Consider the following 27,656-nt stretch of genomic DNA (forward strand, 5'->3'; position numbering starts at 1 on the left):
TTGTAATGCTTGCAATTCATATCTTTAAGATATCCAGGAATTGTAATAGATGCTGATATCAGATATGCTGATATATTTAGTTAATTCTGATATATGTACATCCAAATTACTGGTACTAATTGTCTGAGAGTGTAATTTTTGCTATAGATTAAATAAATTGGATGAATCTTGGATAAAAAAGCATGGAGGTATCTTTAGCATGCGTATATTTTGATACTGATGTGTAGCAAGATGTGTGCAGGGAGATACAGCCAGTCTGTGCAGCATTATCTAGTAAAAACATGGAGGCCTGACGTTCCATGATGAAGGAAGGAACTTGTCGATTTATGCAACAGAGGAGATGATCCGCTGCATCAGGAGCATTCTGTAGGGTGTATTATGGTCAGTGATCTGTAATGTACTGAGTCAGTAATGTAGATTCCTTGAGAGACATTGACCACTAAGGGAGATCACTCTGTATAGATGGTATTGGACCCAGTGATACTAAGATCATTAGTTGATTCATATTGCTATACTATTACATCCACAAAGTGTAAAAACAACAACCTGACCAGCTCTCACAGAGTACCATATATTGCAGCCATTGTGTTGTAGCAGACTTACAATCAGTTTACCATCACAAGACAGTGCCCCCTCTCCCTCGCTGGAATCTGCCGTGCAGACATCCAGTTATTTCCCCAATTACATTACATACTGTTTTATTAATTTGTGTGGAATTGTTCCAATCAGGCCCTAATTATGATTGGCGCTAGTTTGAATTATCAGATTTAAATATAGAACAGAGCCCGTGCTCTCTCCTCTCTCTCGGATTTCTGGTGTTGGAGACAGCTTGCAAACTGCCAAAGAGTAATTGTACAAGAAATTGAATGCATGATTTGCAATGTTACTCTGCAAACCCTCTGCAAATTTGTCATAGCCAAACTATTTAGTATTGTGTTTAATCTCCGGGTTTCAGCATTTATCTGCCGGTGGTAAGGGGTGATGCGCTGGCTCCACTGCTCAATCTTGTTTGTGGTTATTACAAAGAAAGTAAAATTGATTTGGTGCTAATTACTGTATATTTATACAAGTTGTCTTGATGTTTGGTCAGTAGCCACAGAGGGGGCAAGTTCTCAGAAACACCTGATGTTTAATTGGTGGACCAGCAAGGAGAGTGCTTCAGATGTTGCAGAGGGATTTTACTGACACTGAGTTAGTATTAAGTGAATCTATGGTGTTACAACTCAGGTAGAAATAACTTTAAAAATATTGGAAGAAGTCATATTTTTTTTTCACTTTTTATTTTTATAATAGTGCATTAGTGTGTTCATCAAATAATTGAATTTACCAAATCGATGTGTCAAAGGCAACTAAAGAGTAATGAATAATTTATGAAATAGCATATATCAATTTGTATTAAAAAAAATTGTGTCAGAAATGTCAAAAGATCGACACACTTACTTCTTCCTTGACACGGGCACGGTTCATTAATTAGCATGAAGTGTTAAGTGAATTAACGTGCAGCAAATATTTGTACCTTGGTGTGTATTGATCATATTGGACGTGTTTTTAGCATTGTTACCATTTAAATTTTAAATTCTGTACCTTTATCATAAAGCATGTCATCGTAATGTCAAGGGGGTGGCTAATGTCCCGTATAGCTGGCCCCTAGGGGACCACAGTCAATAAACTTGGGGGAGAGACCAGTCAAAGGGAGGAGGGAACCAGCTACAGGGGAAAAGGACCAGTCAGAGATAGCTGGACTTGTTATTGATGACCTCATAAAATTAGCTTATACGTTATTAAATTTTAGTACATGATTATTAATGTGATTATCATATCCATACCTGTGATGAATTTTAAGTGAACTTTTAATTACGTTGTCTGTGTGTTCAATGAAGAACTCCCCTGAGGATCCGTATGAACTTCATTGATGAATCCTCGATAATTTCTGTTCTTGGTGTTTAGGATGTACCATCATTTGTTCATCGCACCACTGGGTGTTTAGCCTGTGTATTTATTAATGAGGTATGGAATGATAGGCTTCCATCTTACTGTAATGATTTAATAGACACTCTCCTGAGACCTTTGGTGCTATAGACGGGTCTAGGGAACCAGTAATTAGTCATTTATTGGCTGCCATTGTTTGTGGGGTTTGATGGTAGCGAGTCAGTATCAATGATTCATAGTTCTAAGTACCCAGCATAAGTAACTGGTGCTGTTATATTAGTAACCAAGGCATCCAACACCTGTCAGGAAGCTGTGAGTCAGTGGAACTCTGGGATACATCGTGGCTCCCCGCTCCGATTGGACAGATGCTGGTGACTGTGTAAATGTAGCTCTGTTGACTCGGGCTGTCAGCCATCTATACTCCATCTCTGTGTAGATTAAAGATTTATGTAACACTGATATTACCTGTTTGCCAGTCTTCATCACTCATTACTGTTTGATGGCCCTGTGATTACAGTAGCTTTTTATATAATAAGTTGGTGATATATTAGGGCATTATTTAATTTCACTTCTCGGCATATGTCCTCACACCTGCCTTGGATGCAAAAGGTTACCTGTTAATGTAATCAGATTAAATAATTTGCATGCAACATCAATGAAAGAATTCTGTTAATGTGTATTATACCAGTACTGTAGAATGACAAGTCAGTCTTTACAAGTATGGGTATGTTATATGGGTGTGAGAGTGTTCAGTCTTACAGAGTATATTTGTGGATACGAGAGTGTTCAGTCTTACATAGTATGTTTGTGGATACGAGTGTTCTGTGTTACAGAGTATATTTGGTTGCTTACCTGTAATGATGTTGTTTGTTCTGTGTTTCAGGTAAATGGTCAGGATCTGTCACAAGCCAGTCACGAGGAGGCCGTAGAAGCGTTCCGCGCGGCTGCTGAGCCAATCACAGTGGAGGTTCTACGACGCGTCAGCAAGACGAAGATGAAGAACACGCCCCCAGCAATGGTGTCCACATCTACCCAGACAGAGGAGGAGCTGTACAGCCGACCCCCCACCCCGCCATTCTTCACCTACCCCCCAGGGTAAGCATCGTCTTATAACCAAGTCTGACCCCCCTTCCCACCTCGCCATTCTTCACCAACCCCCCAGGGTAAGACACCCCCCACCCCACCCCACCCTGCCATTCTTCACCTACCCCCCAGGGTAAGCATCGTCTTATAACCAAGTCTGACCCCCCTTCCCACCCCACCATTCTTCACCTACCCTCAGGGTAAGACACCCCCCAAGACTCATATAACAGACACCCCCCCCCCCCCCCCCATGGTAAGGTATTTCCCATTGTAACAGTCTACCCTTTACCTGCTGGTAAAGATGTTGTGGGATATCATTGCCCAATAATTACTTTTTATTCTCTCACCAACCCTCAACCCCCAGCCTCACTACTCTCGCCAACCCTCAACCCCCAGCCTCACTACTCTCGCCAACCCTCAACCCCCAGCCTCACTACTCTCGCCAACCCTCAACCCAGCCTCACTACTCTCACCAACCCTCAACCCAGCCTCACTACTCTCACCAACCCTCAACCCAGCCTCACTACTCTCACCAACCCTCGACCCCCAGCCTCACTACTCTCGCCAACCCTCAACCCCCAGCCTCACTACTCTCACCAACCCTCAACCCAGCCTCACTACTCTCACCAACCCTCAACCCAGCCTCACTACTCTCACCAACCCTCAACCCCCAGCCTCACTACTCTCGCCAACCCTCAACCCCCAGCCTCACTACTCTCACCAACCCTCAACCCCCAGCCTCACTACTCTCACCAACCCTCAACCCCCAGCCTCACTACTCTCACCAACCCTCAACCCAGCCTCACTACTCTCACCAACCCTCAACCCCCAGCCTCACTACTCTCACCAACCCTCAACCCCCAGCCTCACTACTCTCACCAACCCTCAACCCAGCCTCACTACTCTCACCAACCCTCAACCCCCAGCCTCACTACTCTCACCAACCCTCAACCCAGCCTCACTACTCTCACCAACCCTCGACCCCCAGCCTCACTACTCTCGCCAACCCTCAACCCCCAGCCTCACTACTCTCACCAACCCTCAACCCAGCCTCACTACTCTCACCAACCCTCAACCCAGCCTCACTACTCTCGCCAACCCTCAACCCAGCCTCACTACTCTCACCAACCCTCAACCCCCAGCCTCACTACTCTCACCAACCCTCGACCCCCAGCCTCACTACTCTCACCAACCCTCGACCCCCAGCCTCACTACTCTCACCAACCCTCGACCCCCAGCCTCACTACTCTCACCAACCCTCAACCCCCAGCCTCACTACTCTCACCAACCCTCGACCCCCAGCCTCACTACTCTCACCAACCCTCGACCCCCAGCCTCACTACTCTCACCAACCCTCAACCCCCAGCCTCACTACTCTCACCAACCCTCAACCCCCAGCCTCACTACTCTCACCAACCCTCAACCCAGCCTCACTACTCTCACCAACCCTCGACCCCCAGCCTCACTACTCTCACCAACCCTCAACCCAGCCTCACTACTCTCACCAACCCTCGACCCCCAGCCTCACTACTCTCACCAACCCTCAACCCAGCCTCACTACTCTCACCAACCCTCAACCCAGCCTCACTACTCTCACCAACCCTCAACCCCCAGCCTCACTACTCTCACCAACCCTCGACCCCCAGCCTCACTACTCTCACCAACCCTCAACCCAGCCTCACTACTCTCACCAACCCTCGACCCCCAGCCTCACTACTCTCACCAACCCTCGACCCCCAGCCTCACTACTCTCACCAACCCTCAACCCCCAGCCTCACTACTCTCACCAACCCTCGACCCCCAGCCTCACTACTCTCACCAACCCTCAACCCAGCCTCACTACTCTCACCAACCCTCGACCCCCAGCCTCACTACTCTCACCAACCCTCAACCCAGCCTCAATACTCTCACCAACCCTCAACCCAGCCTCACTACTCTCACCAACCCTCAACCCCCAGCCTCACTACTCTCACCAACCCTCAACCCAGCCTCACTACTCTCACCAACCCTCAACCCAGCCTCACTACTCTCACCAACCCTCAACCCAGCCTCACTACTCTCACCAACCCTCGACCCCCAGCCTCACTACTCTCACCAACCCTCGACCCCCAGCCTCACTACTCTCACCAACCCTCAACCCCCAGCCTCACTACTCTCACCAACCCTCAACCCCCAGCCTCACTACTCTCACCAACCCTCAACCCAGCCTCACTACTCTCACCAACCCTCAACCCAGCCTCACTACTCTCACCAACCCTCGACCCCCAGCCTCACTACTCTCACCAACCCTCAACCCCCAGCCTCACTACTCTCACCAACCCTCAACCCAGCCTCACTACTCTCACCAACCCTCAACCCAGCCTCACTACTCTCACCAACCCTCGACCCCCAGCCTCACTACTCTCACCAACCCTCAACCCAGCCTCACTACTCTCACCAACCCTCAACCCAGCCTCACTACTCTCACCAACCCTCAACCCCCAGCCTCACTACTCTCACCAACCCTCAACCCCCAGCCTCACTACTCTCACCAACCCTCAACCCCCAGCCTCACTACTCTCACCAACCCTCAACCCAGCCTCACTACTCTCACCAACCCTCAACCCAGCCTCACTACTCTCACCAACCCTCAACCCAGCCTCACTACTCTCACCAACCCTCAACCCAGCCTCACTACTCTCACCAACCCTCGACCCCCAGCCTCACTACTCTCACCAACCCTCAACCCCCAGCCTCACTACTCTCACCAACCCTCAACCCAGCCTCACTACTCTCACCAACCCTCGACCCCCAGCCTCACTACTCTCACCAACCCTCGACCCCCAGCCTCACTACTCTCACCAACCCTCAACCCAGCCTCACTACTCTCACCAACCCTCAACCCCCAGCCTCACTACTCTCGCCAACCCTCAACCCAGCCTCACTACTCTCACCAACCCTCAACCCAGCCTCACTACTCTCACCAACCCTCAACCCAGCCTCACTACTCTCACAAACCCTCAACCCCCAGCCTCACTACTCTCACCAACCCTCAACCCCCAGCCTCACTACTCTCACCAACCCTCAACCCCCAGCCTCACTACTCTCACCAACCCTCAACCCAGCCTCACTACTCTCACAAACCCTCAACCCCCAGCCTCACTACTCTCACCAACCCTCAACCCCCAGCCTCACTACTCTCACCAACCCTCAACCCCCAGCCTCACTACTCTCACCAACCCTCAACCCAGCCTCACTACTCTCACCAACCCTCAACCCCCAGCCTCACTACTCTCACCAACCCTCAACCCAGCCTCACTACTCTCACCAACCCTCGACCCCCAGCCTCACTACTCTCACCAACCCTCAACCCCCAGCCTCACTACTCTCACCAACCCTCAACCCCCAGCCTCACTACTCTCACCAACCCTCAACCCCCAGCCTCACTACTCTCACCAACCCTCAACCCAGCCTCACTACTCTCACCAACCCTCAACCCAGCCTCACTACTCTCACCAACCCTCAACCCAGCCTCACTACTCTCACCAACCCTCAACCCAGCCTCACTACTCTCACCAACCCTCAACCCCCAGCCTCACTACTCTCACCAACCCTCAACCCAGCCTCACTACTCTCACCAACCCTCAACCCCCAGCCTCACTACTCTCACCAACCCTCAACCCAGCCTCACTACTCTCACCAACCCTCGACCCCCAGCCTCACTACTCTCACCAACCCTCAACCCCCAGCCTCACTACTCTCACCAACCCTCAACCCCCAGCCTCACTACTCTCACCAACCCTCAACCCCCAGCCTCACTACTCTCACCAACCCTCAACCCAGCCTCACTACTCTCACCAACCCTCAACCCAGCCTCACTACTCTCACCAACCCTCAACCCAGCCTCACTACTCTCACCAACCCTCAACCCAGCCTCACTACTCTCACCAACCCTCAACCCCCAGCCTCACTACTCTCACCAACCCTCAACCCAGCCTCACTACTCTCACCAACCCTCAACCCCCAGCCTCACTACTCTCACCAACCCTCGACCCCCAGCCTCACTACTCTCGCCAACCCTCAACCCAGCCTCACTACTCTCACCAACCCTCGACCCCCAGCCTCACTACTCTCACCAACCCTCAACCCCCAGCCTCACTACTCTCACCAACCCTCGACCCCCAGCCTCACTCTTTGGTCAGTTTCTGTCCTACCGGAGATTATGATGTTACAGAAAGGATAACCCTGTTATAACTATGAGGGAATTAATTTGTTCATCATCTACAAAGATATCCCCTCTCTTTGTAATTATCTCTGGTGCTTATTGGGAACAGAGATTATTTGAAGCTTTGTGGAGTCTGAACAGAAACTAAAGAAAAGGGGGGAAATTATTATAGATGATTTCATCAGGGGTTAATTGAAGCAAGGGAATGAAGCCTAACGTCTTATAATCGTTTCTTAACCACCCTCCCTAAGAACTTTAGAGTCTAGTAATTATATTTTATAACCAGCTTTTTGATTGGCACTTCGGTGCCGTAACTTGGGAAAAGAGCTTAATTACCATGGTAACTATAGGTCGGAAAGAACAGATGCCCCTAGCGTTTATGTTCAGGTTTTTTAATGTATAGAAAACAGATAAAATTTGAAGTTTTTTGCATGCACTAAGAGAATCTTTCCAAGCCCCTCACGTCTGTTGATGAGGTAATGGTGCTGACTAGAGCCGCCAGAATCAAGACTTTGTGCCGGACCAGATTGAAACGTTTTATGTACAGATTATCTTCTTATTATCGAGATCAATCACAAAAGGCTGCCAGATTCCACCTTTTTTTACACGAGGCTTATCTGCGGAATTGGTTGTATGTGTTCATCTAAATGTTGACTGATGGATTTCAAATAACATGTTTTTATTTTGTTAAGAAAAATGATACATGCATTTTAGTGGAAGGAATTTGTTCAGATTTAAATTTTTTTTATACATGCATCAAACTTTAGAAGTAAAAAGATTAAGTAAGTATGAAAGAAGACATTTATTGAAGGATTGATGGGTTCCTCTCTAGATGTAAGTAAATCTTGGCTGGAGCCTGAGGGATCAGAGATCCTTTGGGGGCTTTAACTTTTTGCCAGAATCCAGGAGAATTGAGTGCTATACAAACAATGTAGGGGAAACAACACACACGGCTGATGTTTGAATTAAGAGATAGCAAGAGACTCCCACAGATGCTGTATAAGCCTTCTATCAACTCCACAAACATTTTGCCTCTTTTATTTCAATGTTTGCTGTGTTCAACCCAATCTTTTTCATTACAAGTTGTTGAGGGAAATGGAACAGTCTGTGATGCTGAAGAGCCAGTCCTGACAGCTTCATACAATTTTAAATTTGTGTTTTTATTAATTTCAAGATTTGACATACTCATTCATTTCTGGTCCTGTCAATTAATTGGAAAACATGAGAGAGTTTTTTTTATGCTAGATTGCTGTAGTTATCGTTGTTTATAAGACAGGTGCAACAGGTAGAGTTTACAGGTAGGCCTGTATGATATAGCTACCTGACATTGGCAGTACAATTATCAACCATTAGTCCACAAACGAATGCATTAACTCATAAAACCCCCACATCAAAGCATCCAGCTAAATGTTACATTAACTTTCATTTGACATTTTTATATGGGATTCCAGATTCAGCCTTCTCCTGCACACAAGGTTAAAAGCTTTCTTTCCTCGGTGCTCCATTTCGATGATGTTGGTCTGTCTTCTTATTTCGCAACAAAAGTGGATATAATGAACTTGTTGCTTTATCTGAGTCAGAAATCTGTGTACGCTATTGTAATAGGTATTATAAATGCTGATTAGGCGGCCGGTATCAAATATTACATCAGAATCTTCAGTATCTCCAGTCCCTCTCTATGATGTGTAATTACATTCATCTTATCACGATGACACTCAGGTTAGAGAGAAAGAATTCGTAAGATTTGAATAGTTGCGTTTTTATGACATTTTCTCCAGAAAAATACATAACCCAAGCAGAATAGTTGTGTGATATTCAGATAAGAGTAAATGGATCAGTAGATATGTAAAACTCCAAACCTCCACAGGCTGTTGTAACAGACAGGGGGAATCAAACAAAGCGGGCTGGTCGGTTTATTCTAATGGCCGTAGTCTCCAAATCTTTCCAAAAGGTTAGGTCCCTCAGTTGCCTTTTCACTTAAACTCATTTATCATATTTAATTAAACAGACATTCTGAAATTTGATCTGTCTAGTTGTTTCAACACAACAGAGGGCTGTTATCAAGGACAGGGAGAGAGAGGAAAAGGGGGACAAGATATTTCTCCAGGCCTGTACAATGTAGGTTTTTGAATATTATATGATCAGCTGAGAAAGGTAATGCACTCAGAGGCCCTAGAATTATTTACATTGCACGACAAATCACATAATATTTCAGATAAATTAAACCTTGTCAAAAATCCTTGATGTGATGATTTAATGCACGTAACACTGACCTGGATTCTTAACACTGTCTCACTCGTACAAAAACCCTGGGTCCCTCCCCCCCCCCCCCCCCCCAAAAAAAAAAAATAAACCCCTGGGTAACCCTGCACTGTCATGGTTACCAGGACTCTACATGGCCAGGGCAGGCGCCTTACTTCCTGTTAGAAATGCAATTGTCAAATAAATTTAAAACTAGATTTGTATCTTTTATTTCTCTCAATGTTTCCCACACCGACAGATAAGGCTTAATGGAGGAAAGTTGTTGCTGATTAATCTGGCTGCTTTTACAGTGGAGGCAGTCTCGGCTGACACTAGCAGTGGCATGAGTGATGGGGATTAATTTACAGTCCAAAATATATTAACCCAGGTCCTTATGTCATGAATCGAGGCAATGGGTGTAGCTGTAATGGGGTGCTGTGTTAACATGTATGTCTCATGGTTTCAGTAACTTGGCTGTGAGGTTGTACTAAGTTTAGATGGTTTGTGATCCTGCGTGTCCTGTCTGTTATTTTTTGCTTTCAGACTGTTTGTAGGTTGTATGTGGATGGTATCTGCTGTTCCTTAGCTTTATCCCCGAGTACAATGATATGATGCTTTGTCCTTTGTTTGTCTGTCTGTCTGTAGATTCTATATTTTATGTTTTCTGTTTGTAGGTTGTATGTAGATGGTATCTTCTGTTCCCTTAGCTTCTCCCCGAGTACAATGATACGATGCTTTGTCCTTTGTTTGTCTGTCTGTAGGTTCTATATTCTATGTTTTCTGTTTGTAGGTTGTACGAGGCCGGGACCCGCCGCCCCATGGCTTTCTCCCCGAGTACAGACATGGGTCTCACCGACATAGAGATGGCCCACAACATGGATTATGACGACCCTTACTTTGACGACAGAGTAGGATACGAAATGGAGTATGAGGTAACTATCAGCTTCAGTGGACATTGTCCGTGGATGCCCAGTGTAGTCCAATGGCCAATCAATGCTTTTACATGCAGCGTTATTTTAACCTTCGCAAAATTGTACAATCATTTGCCTCTCTGAATTTTTTATGAAGGATATAACTTGGTGATTAAACTTAAGGCCAGCTGATTGATATTTAGGCTATTTTTCTGTTTGTATTGTACATTAATAAATTGTATAGTAGTTATTTATTCAAAAGCATTGCAAACAAAGAACGGAAAAACAAGTTCTCCTTTAATTGTCTCGTAGCTGGGAATAGATTGAGTCACTGGAATATGTTTTGACTGATGGTTTGGTGCCCCTGTGCCTGAATGATTTACACAATATCGGCCTGCTACTGATATTATGAGACGTCTGAAGAAAGGAATTATATTGCTAGTGGTATCAAACGACCACAAATAGTATCAAAAGATAATTGTTTAATGGCGCTTTAATATGGCTATTTTTCTGCTGTCATTGGGAAGAAAGAGTTGGTGATTCTGTGTTTGACTAATGGTGTTTAATTGGACTAAAGTTGACACTGGAGCGTCAGATATCAAAACTCTCTCACTCCTGAAGTCTGCTAGAATTACGCCTGGTGCAGAATTACCGCAGATAGTGATAAATTTTTATTGCATTTAATAAGGCGCCTTTTTTGTCCCCGCAGAAATCCATTTTTATTGCAGTTGGATTGTTGATTGATTGACAAGAGCAGTCTACTTTTTTGGTGCAGAATCATTTAGTAACGAGCCTGGTGAATCCTCCTGTGTCTTTATCCTCAGCAGCCATTACTGAGTCAGTATGACAATGGTATTATGGCTGGTATTGAAATGAAATATGTTCATTTGCTCCACTCTATTCGACTTATTTACATCATTTAGCCTCAATGTGATGCCGTTTTGTGGAGATTTCTGGTTTTGGGGTCAGGGGTAATGACCTTGGTGCATATCGATGGTTAGATGCCCCTCCCTGTTAAGACGGATGAATTACCAGTTTCATGCGGAATCGCAAGATAAATCGGAGTTAGAGTCAGCTAGGGTTGTGGGCATTGGTGTGATTTAATGTGTAAGGGTTTTACTGTTGCATGTCTTTTTCTAGTCTCCTTACAATTAAATTCACAGCTTGTAATTGATTACTTCAAGATAAATGGGGGTCTTTGTTCAGTGGTGAAATAGACACCTAAATGCTCGTTTTAATTCAGATGTTTTTTTTTTCAAAACTCATTCAAAAAATTACATTTGTCAAAGACAAGTGAAATGTTAGCTCTCAGATACTCTGTGCCTGGTATAAAACAGACACTGAAGGGGAACGGGTGCTTGCTTTTTGTTGATGCAGCACAGAAACTAAACAAAACACAGTAAGGTATGGATGGGGCAGATTGTACAGATGGGGTTAGGAATGTATGTAGAAATAAAATTTTTTAATATTCTTTTAATTTTGGAGGTTTTTTTCAAGGTATAAGAAGGTTGATATACAATTGTAAATATGACCTACATTTTGATCTAATTAAAGGGTCAACCAGTTCAAATAGGTCCTCAGATTTTTGTTTGGTCCAAAAAGCGGTAGTGCTTCACTAAATATAGATCAAGACATAAAAGTGTTCAGCAAAACTGTTGAAAGAGAAAAGGCTTCAATCCAATCTACAAACTCAAATAAGTTCAAATTTATTTGAAAGTAATTCAAACAAGCTCTCTAGATCATGTTCCGATGGTTTGAAGTTGATGAACTCCCTTAATCCAGGATATTTACTGACTTGAAAGTTTGTTTTAATTACAATAACCCTCTCCTGTTTCGGTCCTTTGAGCGGCCCTTGTTGCGGTGAATTATCAACTCTGCTGTGTTTACTCTTGGGATCGAGCGACAGCTCTAGAGCTCCTACATCTCGCACCGTGTACAGAAGAACACACAGAGGCCCTGCCACTGTTGACAGAGGTGTTTTATTAACACTTGGACCCTCTCCTAAACAACTTGAGCAAACACCGTCTATTGATTGCAATAGATATTGTTAATTATTAGCCAGGCCATTGACAGGCTGATAGCAGGCTATTACACTCCTCTGTTTTAAAAAGAACAACATCAAAAGCAAGCAGAAGTAGCCATTACAGATGAAGGGTCTTCATTTACTGTGAGAGAAGGGTCTGTTTATTTGACAATCCTCGGGAACATTGTCTAAAAAAGCAGCAGATCATCTTGTATCAAGTCAAAACTGAGTGTGTCCTTGTTGTTTCCATATTCTTAGAGACTTGCTGATCTGAGAAAAATGAAGGCAATACAGAGTAAGGTGGTGAGGTAGCTGACTGTTATATATACGTGTATGGTATAAACTTGTCTTGCTTTGTTGATGTGATATGTGATGAAGTCCTCTTTTTTCTGCCTACAGGAAGTGATCCTTCACCGATCGGTGGAGCACCAGAAGTTAGGACTGACCTTGTGTTATGGTTCCCTAGAAGACGAGACGACAGACATATTTATTAGTGAGGTAAGTGGCCCCCAAATCCTTACTCTCATTGAGAAGCTTGCTTATTGTACGATTCAGTGAGTATAGAGTTTTCTATCATTCGTCCACAACATAATATAATGGTGACATTATTTACCCTTAGTTTTAGCTATTTTCAAGGGTAGGGGGGATCAAGTACTGCCCTTAGTTTTAGCTATTTCCATGGGTAGGGGGGATCAAGTAGTACCCTTAGTTTTAGCTATTTCCATGGGTAGGGGGGATCAAGTACTACCCTTAGTTTTAGCTATTTCCATGGGTAGGGGGGATCAAGTAGTACCCTTAGTTTTAGCTATTTCCATGGGTAGGGGGGATCAAGTAGTACCCTTAGTTTTAGCTATTTCCATGGGTAGGGGGGATCAAGTACTGCCCTTAGTTTTAGCTATTTCCATGGGTAGGGGGGATCAAGCACTACCCTTGGTATTAGCTATTTCCATGGAGCGGGGGTATCAAATACTACACTTGGGGATCAAATGTCCAAATCATTGGTTCATGTGTCCACCCTCTATTTCCAAGCAATCAGTCGCAAAGCGATGATGTTACCAATCAGGAAAAACTCTTTCTGGAGAAGGATCAGCTGTACCCTAATACTGGACAACAGTCACTTGTTATTACAAGACACAGAGCTCCTTCCTCGATTACACTAGCTGCAGTCTGTGGGAGGAGGATATCTGGGCTAGATTTGGTCTGTGAGTGGATTGTACATGTTTTCTGGGCTAGATTAGGTCTGTGAGTGGATCGTACATGTTTTCTGGGCTAGATTTGGTCTGTGAGTGGATTGTACATGTTTTCTGGGCTAGATTTGGTCTGTGAGTGGATTGTACATGTTTTCTGGGCTAGATTTGGTCTGTGAGTGGATCGTACATGTTTTCTGGGCTAGATTTGGTCTGTGAGTGGATCGTACATGTTTTCTGGACTAGATTTGGTCTGTGAGTGGATCGTACATGTTTTCTGGACTAGATTTGGTCTGTGAGTGGATTGTACATGTTTTCTGGGCTAGATTTGGTCTGTGAGTGGATTGTACATGTTTTCTGGGCTAGATTTGGTCTGTGAGTGGATTGTACATGTTTTCTGGGCTAGATTTGGTCTGTGAGTGGATTGTACATGTTTTCTGGGCTAGATTTGGTCTGTGAGTGGATTGTACATGTTTTCTGGGCTAGATTTGGTCTGTGAGTGGATTGTACATGTTTTCTGGGCTAGATTTGGCCTGTGAGTGGATTGTACACATTTCATGTACAAGGTTGCCATCAGGTGTCTGTCCTTGGGAAGAAGTCGGTAGTCTGGGGGAGATGATAGCTTGTTATTGCAGGGAAACCATTCTCCAGAGGTGGAGGCGAGGTCAAGAGAACCATTAAGTCAGGCGATGACGTCTGTAATATCCTAGCCTTCTGTGTAATACTGATAGCCGGCCCCAGGTAAGGCTTACCTGGTGTAAACTGATCACCATAATAAGAGCTGTGATAGATGGTGGGTCCCTGTATCCCAGTCTGTGTACCACTAGCCTTGTTGATGGGGGGAGCACGGGGTCCCTGTGTTATTAATGAGTTCGCTCCTCCCCCCTCATCCTGATTAACGACCCTCAGGTCAGTGATCAACCTTCAAGGATTGAAGATATTAAAAAACTCCAACTCGGCTATTAAATTATCTGATTACTTCTTGCCTCTAACAATTCACTACAGAAATATGTATGTTAGCAGACACTCTGTCAATTAGAAAAATGATGTGCATATAGTAAAGGAGAGGGATTGTTGATGCTTGATATTGGAGAATGCAGAGAGGGGCTCCATTATTGATGAGTTTTGTCTCCCTCTGAGCCTGCTGCACACACTTTGTGGTTGTAGCTCAGCATCCTTCAGGCCTCGGTGTGTGACTGATGGAGCAGGAAGCAGTCATTGGCGGGGAGCACCTGCCGTCAGCCCAGGGCACCTGCTGCTGGAAGCTCCCTCTACAGGCTAACGGCCTCAGATTATAACGGCCTCTGATACAGTGACAGGTCTTTTGTTTCTATTAGAATTTCCTTTATTTTGGTTTTGCTGTGTCAGATAGGCTAGACTCTCTTGAGAGCCCCTCAAGTCCTGCTGATTTATGATCCAAGTATCGGCTTCTCATGAGGGACAGCGCTCCAGATTTGACACTCTGGGGGAGAGAGGAATTCCATGAACCAATTTGACAGGCTAGCTGTAAATTCTCTGACATTCTTGACAGGTTGACATCTTGGGAACCTGGTGATGCATGTCGGAACTGACCAGGACTGGAGGAGAGGCGGAGATCGTGCCCCTCACCCACATAAATGTTGTCTGTTGTTAGTTTGCTGTTAGAACTTGCCACAGAGAAAGAAATAACATGTGCTCTTGTTTATAGAAAATTGCCACGAAAGAAAGGAGCATGGGCTGAAATAATGTGTTTCTGATCATGTAAAATTAATAAAGGCTCATTTTCCTTTAACCCATTAGATTGTTGAGCTCCTTAGATTGGTGAGCTCCTTAGATTGGTGAGCTCGTTAGATTGGTGAGCCCGCCTGTGTATTAGACCCTATGATAAGTTGTGACTGTAGGTATACACCAGGGGGGCTCAGCCAATTAATTTAATATCAAATTAAGGCTGCTAATTGGTTTGATTATCCTGTGTTGAGGCAGAAGATGTGTATTGGTGATGTAACGGTTCTGTCTTCTGAGCTGTGCTTCCTAGGATAGCAACATTAATAAAAAGAACATACCACATTACTGTCAATGTTCAATGTACAACTATTTTATATATACAGACAAGTTGGACCTACACTTGCTCTCGGTGACCGGGAGGGGATCAATATTTGTGTCCCCAGGTCTTTGTACCTTAATTAACTTCCACCCCATTAACTCCTTCCATTATAAGAAATCTATAGTTCTTATTGAAAGCAGAAATAACTTATGACATTCTGTTTAGAGAGTTTATTAATTTCTAAGGGGCTTTAAACGACTGATTTCTTCCTTATGTGTTGATTGAGTTATTATATCACTCAGACTTTGTAAGACTAATGAACCCTCTCTGCTGAGAGTTATTTATATATATGAAGGATGGTGTATATCAAAATTTTTTTCTGACTCTTTTTGTTGACTATTTTTTGGGATAATCTTTACCGATATTGAAATATCATGAAAGCAAAAATAGGAAATTATAAATCTGGGTGTCAATCTATAGAACTTGCCAAGCTAATGACCTTTTTGTGTTAGGGTGCTAATCCATACGGGTCTGGGATAGATTTGTGAGTACAAAGAATGTTCACTCAGATTTTGAATTATGATTCTGTCAGCACTAATAGCAGAACCAAAGATAAAATCAAACAGCACAATCATTCTATAAATCCTCTGTTTAGAGATAATTTATTGCACTGAGTGGAAATAAGATAATTTTTTTCTACCTCCCAAGACAGGAGAGCAGAAAAAGGCCATTTCTAATGGATTTATACTAAGGGTCTTTTTCCTGTTTTACTGGGTGAGAGGTCAGTGAACTCGGAGGATTTTATGAATTCTCCATCATGATTCTACAATTCCTTATCAGAATAGATTTTTGCTCTAAGTAAATCAATCATGTTTTCCACCCAGCAAAGTTTTGTAGACTGTAACAGATGTAGATGAGGGACAAACCTTACACAGAAAACTAATACAATCAAGTTCTTAATGAGGTCTCTTTACTGATTGTTGATAATACTGACGCTTTACTGATAATGGCCATCTCTTGTCCTGCACAGATTAGTTAATCCAATCCCAGTTTCTGCAGAGTTTTCTCCCCTGGAGACCGGGCCCACCATTGTTTTGTAAACACATGACTAACAAACTCTTTGCTGGTCCTTCCAACATGGAGAAGTTGCTTTAATTCATGAGGATGCATTTGCTAGCTGTCTTTGAAGTGAGATAATAGAGTTAGTGAGATTATCATCATGTATACACCAGGCCTCAGTATTTCCTAAACACCCCACTTCTTAATGAGCGGCCTATAATATAGGCTAATGCAATAATCAATTTCAGGCCTCTTTGAAATCAAATCATCCGCCTGATAAAATCTGAGAGGAGAGAAGTGACCACGTCATTTTGACTGTATGGCATCTGTCTCAAACTTCACGCTGGGGTCTTGACAAGCGCTGGTCAATATAACGGATCCTGGGTCAGGTCTGGGGGTCAGAGTGGCCTGAGAGAACCAGCAGTTGTTGTCTGTAAACATCGGGAAAACACGCTCTCTGTTTAAATGGGAATCTTTCTGTGAGCAGTATGAAACTCAAGTGGGATTTTTTTCAGGATTACATTATACCTCATCCTAAGGTAAACTATGATATCCTAGCACTGTCTTCTCCGTCAAGCTCTGACTGTGTACAATGTAGGTTTGTTGTGTGTTTTGTGTATTGGGGATATAGTGCTTGGCCACTCAAAGTTTACATCTCCCTGGATGTACTCTGTCTCCCACAAAACAGCTACAGTACGGGGATTATACATCTGAGTGAACTCGGGGTAGATAACAGCTCATTATTGTAGGCTCACATTTCAGTGGAAAATGATATCAAATTGAGAAGAAGCAGATCTAAGTGGGGAGTTAATCTATCCTTTGTTGTCGGAATTTCCATTACACGCATAGACTCTGAAAAAATAAAACCCTGCACCAAGATCGTAAACAAATAACCCCCAAAGCTGATGTAGAATAGGAAACCTAGAGTGTTGATGTTGAAGATTTCTTAGTGTGAATTTCACAGTGTGACATTGTGAAGATGAATCTAATGACCCCATTACCTGAAGCTCCAGCCATTGATTTGATTTTTATTGATAAAATTCTGTTGTTGCAGGGCCGTGGACTTTTACATCAAGTTTAATGTTTCTCTCTGTTTGAAGTTCTCACATAAATTTTATAACTGACGTAATGTGCCCAAATAAAATTCATAAACACTTTACATCATCTGCTCCCTAAAATAGCTCAGGATCAAGTAGAAGTGGGTGATTTAAAACAAGATCGTAATAACAGGCAACATTAACTGATGGAAGTTTAAATACTAGATTGATTAGTCCTCATGAATGGGAGTATTCACTTTATTGTGGGTTCCAAGTTTGATTCCTCCAGAAAATTTTAAAGGACTTATTTAAAAGCATGCAGAGATCCCCTGACTGTTGGGAGGTAACTGAAGTTGAGATGTTTTGGAGCGAGATGTTTGAGATGTGTATCGGTTTGGTGCATGCTCTCACAGATCAATGAATAGTTACTGCGATCAGCACCTTGTTTTTGAAGCCCAAGATTGGAGAAGGTTGCTGTTTAAGAAGGAAGGCATCAATTGCTTTTATCTGTCTCTCTCTTGTTCAGTTCTCTCAGATCAAAGGAAAGTTTATCTCGGAGGTATGCCAGTCTACCTCATCATCCGACAGCTGCAAACTGTTGTCTTCTCAAAAGTTAAGGAGTTAAATCGAACTCGGACATGTTGTGGTCGGTACAGAGGTGAGACAGTGAGCTTTGATTGGCTCAGTCTCTCCTTGACCAGAAATGGACGGATTGCTGTAGACTAGCTCTGTAGTGTGTGGTAGAAAACAAGAATGTTATTGAAAAATCTACATTGCTTCTGCTCTACACAATTTGTCAGTAATAATCTCTGACAAAACAATTTGCAGGAGTTATTTTAAAGCAAACTTCTTATTGCAGATAGAAACATTCACTGCTTTTGGCAGATCCCCGATCTCGCTTGGCAATGTCGACAAATTGCTGATTTTCATTACGTCAGTACTTCTAAAATTCTCTACAACCCAAGAGTATAAGCTTGAAGATGAAAGGGCTTTTTCTCTAAATGCCCCACAAAATGGGATTAGTGACTGAATGACAATCAAGGGAGGTATGTACAGAGAATTAGACGGCCAAGTCCAGGAGTTTGCTGTATTCTGTAACACTCCGTAACACAGGGGCTAGAAAGCATCAGCCCAGCACGCTGCAACAGTTATTGCATGCTGGGATTGCTAGAACATGCAGTTGATTGGATGCATAAGCTGCCATGCCTGCAGATACATGCACTCGATGATGTCTGGAGATGTATGATGTCACAACAAGTTTCTTTTGATTGGGTTTCTAAACAAATCAGCAGCCAACTGCACCTGTATCGCTGAACAGACTATGAAAGCTAGAATGTACGAGCCTATATTTCATTAATCAAAAGATGCATGAGAGTAATTATCGTTTGCAGAGGTAGAGGAAACAGGTTTAGGGGTTAAAGAATCCATTTTTACTTGTATGTGTCAGACAATGACAGCCATTTCTTTTGATGAGGAAGAAAAATCTGAAAACGATGAAGCTGCGGAATGGACAGGTGTTAGAAGAATCCTTTGGGGGGGGGGGGGGGGGGTAACCTTATACTGTAACATTGCTCTACAATTCTGGTGGTTTACTGGGGTTTACTGGGGAGGGTGGTGGGAACCTCTCGCTGCCAAGCATTAAGTTGCTATCATTATTTAGACATACTAAGGTAGACATCAAAGGCTCTGGTTACCCATCAATGCAGGAGGAGAGTAAGAGAGTCGTAAATCCAGGTCATTAGCACCATCAACTGACTTCTGGAAGGGGGAAGGGGGAAACTTAATGGAATCAAGATTAGATAAAACAAAATCTGCAGAAACGTATGATAGAGGGAATGTTGCAGAGACTAGAAATAAAGTGATGAATTGACCCCATGATGATCCAGTGTTGTAGATTTTTTTTTTTTTTTTTCAGGTTGAGGCTCACAGTATAGCTGCTCAGGATGGACGGATCAGGGAGGGGGACCAAGTTCTCCAGGTAACCAGTCAACAACATATAACCCGATTTAACCTCTCTCCCTAATGTACAATGCCATAAAGGGCTCTTAATCTCTTGGGCCTGACAATGCTACTATCATTTCATGATGATGAATTTAAATGTAGATAAAGAAAACTTATGTTTCATTGATTTCATTACAAGCAGGCTTGTCATTTCAATTTTCTGCCAAATTTCAACAAAGTTTTGATTAAACGATGACAAGAAAGATTTATTTGGGTCCTAACCTCCAGCTTAGATCAGACGATTTTATCATCTGAATCTACAGGATGTTTAACAGTTCATATCTCCTATCTGTCTCGTCAGACACATACAAACAAATGGACATGGATTTAATCGGGAATATAATTGATATTTATCATCAGGATTCATGCAAGATTACCTCTTCATTTTCTAACTTCAAATTTTATTGGATCACTTTATGGTGACCCGTTTTAAATGGGGGCTTAGAATTATATACATTGATTCAGGAAAACCAGCCATGGTGAGATTATGAAAGTACAAGGGTGCATCTCTTAGTGACAATATTGACATTAAATGTAGCCATTAAAATGATTTTCTGAGCAGCCTTCCTTCTATACCCACATAAAGCTGTTAAATGATGTTGCGTAAATCTTTCCTCCAAAGCTATTGTCAGGGAAAGGAAATCTATAGTCTCCAGAATAGGTGTAGGCTGATTCTCTCTGGCGCAAAAAGAAACGATTTTGTGCAATTTCCTGTAATTTTGCAGACACTGAGTGTGTTTCTTATGCTTTTAATTACTGACGGAGGTGAGATTTGTTTGATGCGACTGTTTAAATATAGATAGCATTTAGGACTGCAGCTAGTGATGTGTGATTGGACAAAAAATGAAAAAATGCCATTAAAATTTGACGACTCCATCAACACTCCCATTATCTGACACTGCATCAGTGCTGGAGAAAGATTGTTAGGCTCATGTCAAACTGGGAGACTAAGATTATATTGAAAATTATGAAATAATAATTCCCCGAAACACCGCTATTGACACATGGACAATTTGTGGGAATGGTGTGTTGCCACGGCGGCACTGGCGTCATGTGTGTGATGGCTGCCCAATACAACAGACAAATCATTGTGGAGGGTCTGGGCACACTGTGACAGAGTGCAGCTAATGCAGAATGCAGTGAGAAAACACAGCCGTAATACATCATAATTCCATTCACTTAGGTGGCCATTCAGATGGCTCTATTCATGTGTTTGTGGGTTTTATCCCCCAGCTCACTATAGAACAAACACATAGTCTTAGATTACTTTGGGATCGTTCCTGCTCTCTTACATGCAATAGTCTCCTAATTACTCCTAACAGTGCACATCATAGACAGTATTACCTACAGTTGTTGGAATTTGAACAAGTAGTAAATGGAGAAATGTCCATTATATGTAAAGAGTTCAGAAGAGCAGGCATGTGGTAGCGATCAAAATCCGTACAAAAATGTCAGCCATGCTAAAAACTGGGTGAAAGAACTTAATTGTTTTGGCAGGAAAGAAGATAGGGGAGCAATCTGCAGCAGCTCAACTTACATGTATACACAGAAACCAGTCTAATTTTGTCTTCAGTAATTATTTTTTTCTAATTTTAGGTGAATGGGGTGGATGTTCGGAGCAGGGACCAGGCGATTCAGCTGTTCTCAGACCGAGGGGCAGACATCAGGCTTCTGTTGGCCAGACCACACCTCCAGGTAAATACAGGGACAGTCAGGTCCACGATGACTTCCTGACATTAGTCTGAGCAGGACAAAAATAACAGTTTTCTATACACCCCTACATTTTGCAACAAGGGCGGTAGATATTCTGAGCGGTCTGGTATTTGTACGTGAAGCTGTATAGTTGTGGCCCTAGCTGTAGTTCCCTGATTCTCAGAGAATGGTGAGATATGTCAAGTCCCCCATTATGTGTCAGTGTATCGGGTTGTTTCTCTCCAGGAGTTCAGATTGTACTGGAAACAGACCTTGGCTGGGATAGCACTCAGGGACTATGGTTGTATTACTGAACCCCAAAAGCAACAATTAACTGGCTCTGCTGTGCTCCTTCGTATGTTCACATCAAGGTATCCGCATTGTTGACACAAGGCACCATGATGTAGTAAGCTTGTACACGGAGACTGTGTAAAGATTGAGGTATCCCACATCAAGGGGCTCCAGTTCCTGGAGAAAACTCTGGCACAACTCTGACAGAATAGAGGTGAACCCTGGCGTTTGTTTAGGCTTGATATAAACAGTTGTTTTAATGTCTTTCATGTTTTAGAGGGTGAGATTAGTGAAGGAACAGGTGTTGTCTGTAGATCTCTGTCCGTTGTGTGGTACCTAGTGGTGTATTGTTGGTCGTGACTCCCGGTCACCTAGAGCCGCTAGCCCGCTGGGCCGTCAAGAGTCGGGAGATCAGGTGTTGTTCAAAGTTAGGTGTAACTGATAGACAAAGAGCTTGTACGGGATCAAGGTATTAAGATAGGCCGTGTGTATTCCATTAGACACCTGCTTCAGAGACTACATGTGTACTGCCATAGAGACAGAGAAAACCCATCAAGGGGGGGGGGGGGGGGGGGGATTACATTCATCACCCCGAAACATGACATTGTGTCAAACACAAAACACTAATTTGTAGTTGGTGAAAAACAGAATGTTTTGATATCAATATCCTTGAGATTTTAAAAAATTTCTTGTCAATTATTTCAATCGATATTATGAAAGTGAAACATTTATTTCTTGATTGATTCAGCTGTGCATTCTAAAAAAGATAAATATTTTTATGGAAATGAAACAGATGGCGGATTTACAGATAAGCTAAGCCGAGTCAGTAGATAAAGTTTGTGATCTCCCACACACCTGAGGCAAACGCTTGCCACAGTGCATCTATTACTGCTACCTTACGAAAGAGCTGAACTTTTTACAATTGTTTAAAGTGCAAAAAATCTGGCATTATGTCCTTATGACAAAACATAGAGCAGGTGTTTGGATGATGAGGGAAGAGGCATGGCCTGTGGAAGAGATCCCGAGTACCACCAGAGAATTACTAGGTCGTCTTGACCCCATTCTGACATGGTAGTTATGTTTTTATAAATCAGGAGGTTTCTGTGTAATGAGACTGGCAATGAGTTGCTGTGTGGCCCAGCATCAGATGATGACAGCTTCTGATAGGAGGAGAATTAACCCCTCACCCCCAAACCTCCCTTAGAGATAGACAGAGAATTAACCCCTCACCCCCCAAACCTCCCTTAGAGATAGACAGAGAATTAACCCCTCACCCCCCAAACCCCCCTTAGAGATATACACAGACCTAACCCCTTAACCCCTTCCCCCAGTAAAGAATTAACCCGTAAACCCCCCCCCCCCCCTTTCTCATTCACTGTACCCTTGAGAAAGAACATAAATAATCAAATATTAAACTTATGTTTTGTGTATAGATATAATATGTATGATTCAGATGCATAGAATTAGGCCCTGACTTCCACTGTTGACTAAGGACATCTGCCTGCTAACTATTCAGACCTTGTAGATACAATATGTAAGATTCAGATAGGCATAGAATTAGGCCCTGACTTCCACTGTTGACTAAGGACATCTGCCTGCTAACTATTCAGACCTTATAGATACAATATGTAAGATTCAGAAAGGCATAGAATTAGGCCCTGACTTCCACTGTTGCACTGTTGACTAAGGACATCTGCCTGCTAACTATTCAGACCTTATCGATACAATATGTAAGATTCAGCTTCCATGAAATGGCTGCCATTTGCTACCACTGGTGCAAGTGGAAACCGTGCCTTCTGTACTTGTTTGCCCCTTGATGAGTTTGACCACAAAACTCCAGCATCTTCATGGCCGATTAACACTTTCCAAACAGCTTTCTGTTAACATGGCTGACCTGGGAGCCGGAGATCAAAGGGACGGGTCTATCTGTTGATTGCACTACATGGTGTGGACATGCACATAATGGCATCGAGAACACACCTCTCTGCATTCTCCTCCGACACTTTATCTCTCTGTTTTGCCTTTCATGCTGGGTTTTTCTTAGCTCTAAATGTTTACAGTCTGTTTTATGTACACACAATTCTCCTGTACTGACAGAATCTAAGTGATCAGCAGGGGTGTATGTAAAGCTAATGGTGCAAACTGTAGCACCACTATAAACCAGAGTCACTAGATCGTCTCAGACTGTCCCATTGTCATTTGTCTCCGACTCTTTGATCTGTCAGCAGAAATTAATAAACTGTAAAGACCCTGCCCTCCCTCATTAGCATGGCTCAGTGGCTGCTGTCAGTCGGTGTATCACATGTGTTGTACATTTCATTGTTGAAACCTTATTAGGTGAAAATAGATAATACATTATTTGTAGCTACTTTATTCTGTTTTCTAACAAAGGTGCACATATTGTAATAGACTATTCCCCCTCAGGATTTAGTTTGACTGAAACAGATTGTATGTGTATTGTCTGGCAGTAATTATGCTTTATAGATTGATTTTCAAGTTAATGTGATTTTATTATGAGACAACTCATTTCTTTTTAAACACAAGTACAGATGTTTTTATCAGGGGGGTCAATCAAAGTAGGTACATTTATTGGAATCACTTGATCTTAAAATGTCTCGATTTGCCCTATCTGTGCACGTTTTTTGTTGCTCCAATTTTAAACATGACTTAGATAAAGCTGTTTCATCTGTAACATCAAAGAGATGTCGGTAATGATCTGTTTTGACATGGCCATATGGGGCGATATTACAGATGACTTTAATTGTTTGCCAGGTAAGCGCTGCGTCACTGCTCTAGTGGAGCTCTCCTGTCTTTGTGATCAGCTGATGATGTCACTGCTCTAGTGGAGCTCTCCTGTCTTTGTGATCAGCTGATGATGTCACTGCTCTAGTGGAGCTCTCCTGTCTTTGTGATCAGCTGATGATGTCACTGCTGACTTAATGTGTTGTCAGAAATCAGTGATGTTTCAGATGAATGCAACTACTTAAAAAAGTGCTTCTTTATTTGGTGCATGGTGACATTAGCTAAGTAACGAAATTGTGTGCAGTGCGGCACTTTTATACAGTTGATGATGATTTATCTCCGTTTAAATGTCTCTGAGTATTGCGACCAATGAGTGAAGATTTGTCTCCCTTTGTAGCTGGATGATGGGTTCATGGAAGACCAGAATGTGAGTCTGGATGATTTACACATGGACATCCTAGAGAAGCATCACCGTGACAACATGCAAATCATGGCGTCCATGTTGGCTCGGGTAGGTTCCGCACGGCATGTGTACTCTCAATGTATCCGGATGTATTCGCTACATGATATATCCCCTGTATATTTATATACTCCAAGATATGTTGTATAGCTGAAGTATAGCTGAATTGTGTACTCCCTTGTATATTGGTGTAGCTACAAATTAACACCCTGTGTATACTCCTGTGTGTATTGTATAGCATGACTGAGTTTGATCCAGTGTGTGTGTGTACCTTATTACTTCCTGTTGTCTGTATGTGTGTATTATTATAACCTCCCTTTGTGTGTGTTTATATTACCTCCCTTTGTCTGTGTGTGTGTGTACCTTATTACTTCCTGTTGTCTGTATGTGTGTATTATTATAACCTCCCTTTGTGTGTGTTTATATTACCTCCCTTTGTCTGTGTGTGTATTACCTCCCTTTGTATTGTGTAACCAGCCCCTGTCTCTAACAGAGTCTGTAGTAACCCAGTTTGCCATTTATTCAATGCTTTGACTCCCAGGAAACTGCCATTACCATTAAGCTTTTTGAGTAGAATTCTCCAAATTTATAGACCTGCCTGGTCATTTTAAATGAAAGAGATAAAATATAATGCAAATGCACGTCAATCTGAAGATATTTTGTATCTTTGTGATTGTCTTTCATTTATTTTTAATTATGAGGTTAATGAATGCCATAATTGAGCAGGGTAATTAGTCATGCCTTTAGATGTTGTGACAGTAAGGCTTAATGGCGCAATACTAACATTGATTTTTGAGATATTGCATGTCATCAAAGAAAATTGTTCAGCTTCAAAGTGGCCCAGTGAATCATAGCATCATTAAAATTACTTTTTAATGAAAAAAAAGAAAGAATTATGAAAACAAGCATAACAGGGCCTAAGGACTTGCCTGGGGGGTAGGTCACCTTAGAAGTAGACAGTAGTATAAAGATGTATGCATGGAAACCCTTGCTGCCTCCAAGGAGCTGTATAACAAATGACTACAATTATGTAAACAGGTTTTTTGTTAGCATTGTCTTTTGTTGGGTGTATTTGTTCAAGCCTCATTATCTTTTCCCTTTGATCTGACAATGCCAGAATACGCCTTTTTTTTCTCTCCCTTTCTCTCATTTTGTCTTCCTTTCTTAACCAAACACATTTTTTATTATAATTCCCTCACTATGAAAACAAAGTAGCAAAAAATTGCGAGCTCTGTTTTAACCACAACTCTGAGAGATTGTTATTATGAGCTGTGATGTCATTTGTTAAAGTGTCAAGTGTGCAGGGTTTACACTGAGGCAGATTAGCTGTGTGTTAACTCCTGATGACAAGATATTCTACTTAAGTCTCACGGCCGAAATAATCCCCCAGTTCTGCTACATGGAGGGGACACCAGAGAAGCTTATTGACTCCGAATCAATGAGAATGTGTTTTATCCTCCACACATCAGGTGTCAATTATTGGAGAGAAGTTGGTGTACAAAGTCTTGTCAGTGTGTCCAATCAATATCCTATTGCAGGAGAGAGTTAACTGTATCAGTAGGAACTAAGCCTCCGTGTAGATCTGTTGTGTAGATCTGAGGACTGGAGTATAGAGCACTCTATCTGTAGCTCCAGCTGTGACTTCTGTAAATGTTGCTGTAGGGAATCTGTGAGTTGACAAGAGTCTCTTTGTTGACAACAGTCTCTTTTCTTTGATCAGGGTCACATGGAGGAGGAAGGGGGAACCACCGACACGGCCACCACCGAGAACTCGCTCCACAAACACGAGAAAGACAGTGGGGTGGGGCGCACGGACGAAAGCACGCGCAACGACGAGAGCTCGGAGCAGGTGGGTCATTATATTGTCTTATACATGATATTGTCTTATACATGTAATTGTCTAATGCAGAGAATTGTCTTATACATGTAATTGTCTAATGCAGAGAATTGTCTAATACATGTAATTGTCTAATACAGACAATTGTCTAATACAGACAATTGTCTAATACAGACAATTGTCTAATACAGACAATTGTCTAATACAGACAATTGTCTAATACAGACAATTGTCTAATACAGACAATTGTCTAATACAGACAATTGTCTAATACATGTAATTGTCTAATGCAGAGAATTGTCTAATGCAGACAATTGTCTAATACATGTAATTGTATAATACAGACAATTGTCTAATACATGTAATTGTCTAATACAGACAATTGTCTAAGACATGTAATTGTCTAATGCAGACTATTGTCTAAGACATGTAATTTTCTAATGCAGACAATTGTCAAATACATGTAATTGTCTAATGCAGACAATTGTCAAATACATGTAAATGTCTAATGCAGACTATTGTCTAATACATGTAATTTTCTAATGCACATAACTGTCTATATGCATGCATGTACAGATTGACACAACAACAATACTAATATTCAATTAGTCGATGTTTTGAATCAGATCATTTCACGCTCCCCCACCCCTTTGATCTTGAGACTCGTCAGTCTGGTAGGGTTTTAGTGCACAGGTTTTCTCATCTTCCTATCATTGTTAAGTAGCTATCTCTTATAGAAATCAATATTTGTTGGTATTATTTACTGAGGAAAAAGACGGCAGCACCACTAAAAAGTCACTGTAAAGCTGGACTGCTTATGATTTCTTTTTGTTAACTTTTTCATGTATCTAGTTTTGCTGCAAGCAAATGCAATTTCCTGTAATTTTGTAAAATAATGGAAAAGAAGATAATAGCTAAACACTTTTCTCTAGTAGG

At 42.6% G+C, this 27,656-nt stretch overlaps 1 protein-coding gene across 2 annotated transcripts in view; it reads left to right on the forward strand.

Annotated features, from left to right (window-relative positions):
* The window catches only part of LOC128161767 (E3 ubiquitin-protein ligase PDZRN3-B-like), a 91,877-nt gene that overhangs the window by 60,868 nt on the left and 3,353 nt on the right, over window positions 1-27,656 (forward strand). The window contains exons 4-10 of one of the 2 annotated variants that reach the window (XM_052825156.1): window positions 2,813-3,024; window positions 10,248-10,389; window positions 12,791-12,889; window positions 19,613-19,675; window positions 21,295-21,393; window positions 24,821-24,934; window positions 26,604-26,732. In XM_052825156.1, coding sequence (XP_052681116.1) covers window positions 2,813-3,024; window positions 10,248-10,389; window positions 12,791-12,889; window positions 19,613-19,675; window positions 21,295-21,393; window positions 24,821-24,934; window positions 26,604-26,732 — 858 coding nt within the window. The remainder of the gene's footprint in view (window positions 1-2,812; window positions 3,025-10,247; window positions 10,390-12,790; window positions 12,890-19,612; window positions 19,676-21,294; window positions 21,394-24,820; window positions 24,935-26,603; window positions 26,733-27,656) is intronic. The other variant, XM_052825157.1, reaches the window with a different exon arrangement.

Source organism: Crassostrea angulata, chromosome 8 (genome assembly GCF_025612915.1).
Source record: "Crassostrea angulata isolate pt1a10 chromosome 8, ASM2561291v2, whole genome shotgun sequence".
Lineage (NCBI taxonomy): Eukaryota > Metazoa > Mollusca > Bivalvia > Ostreida > Ostreidae > Magallana > Magallana angulata.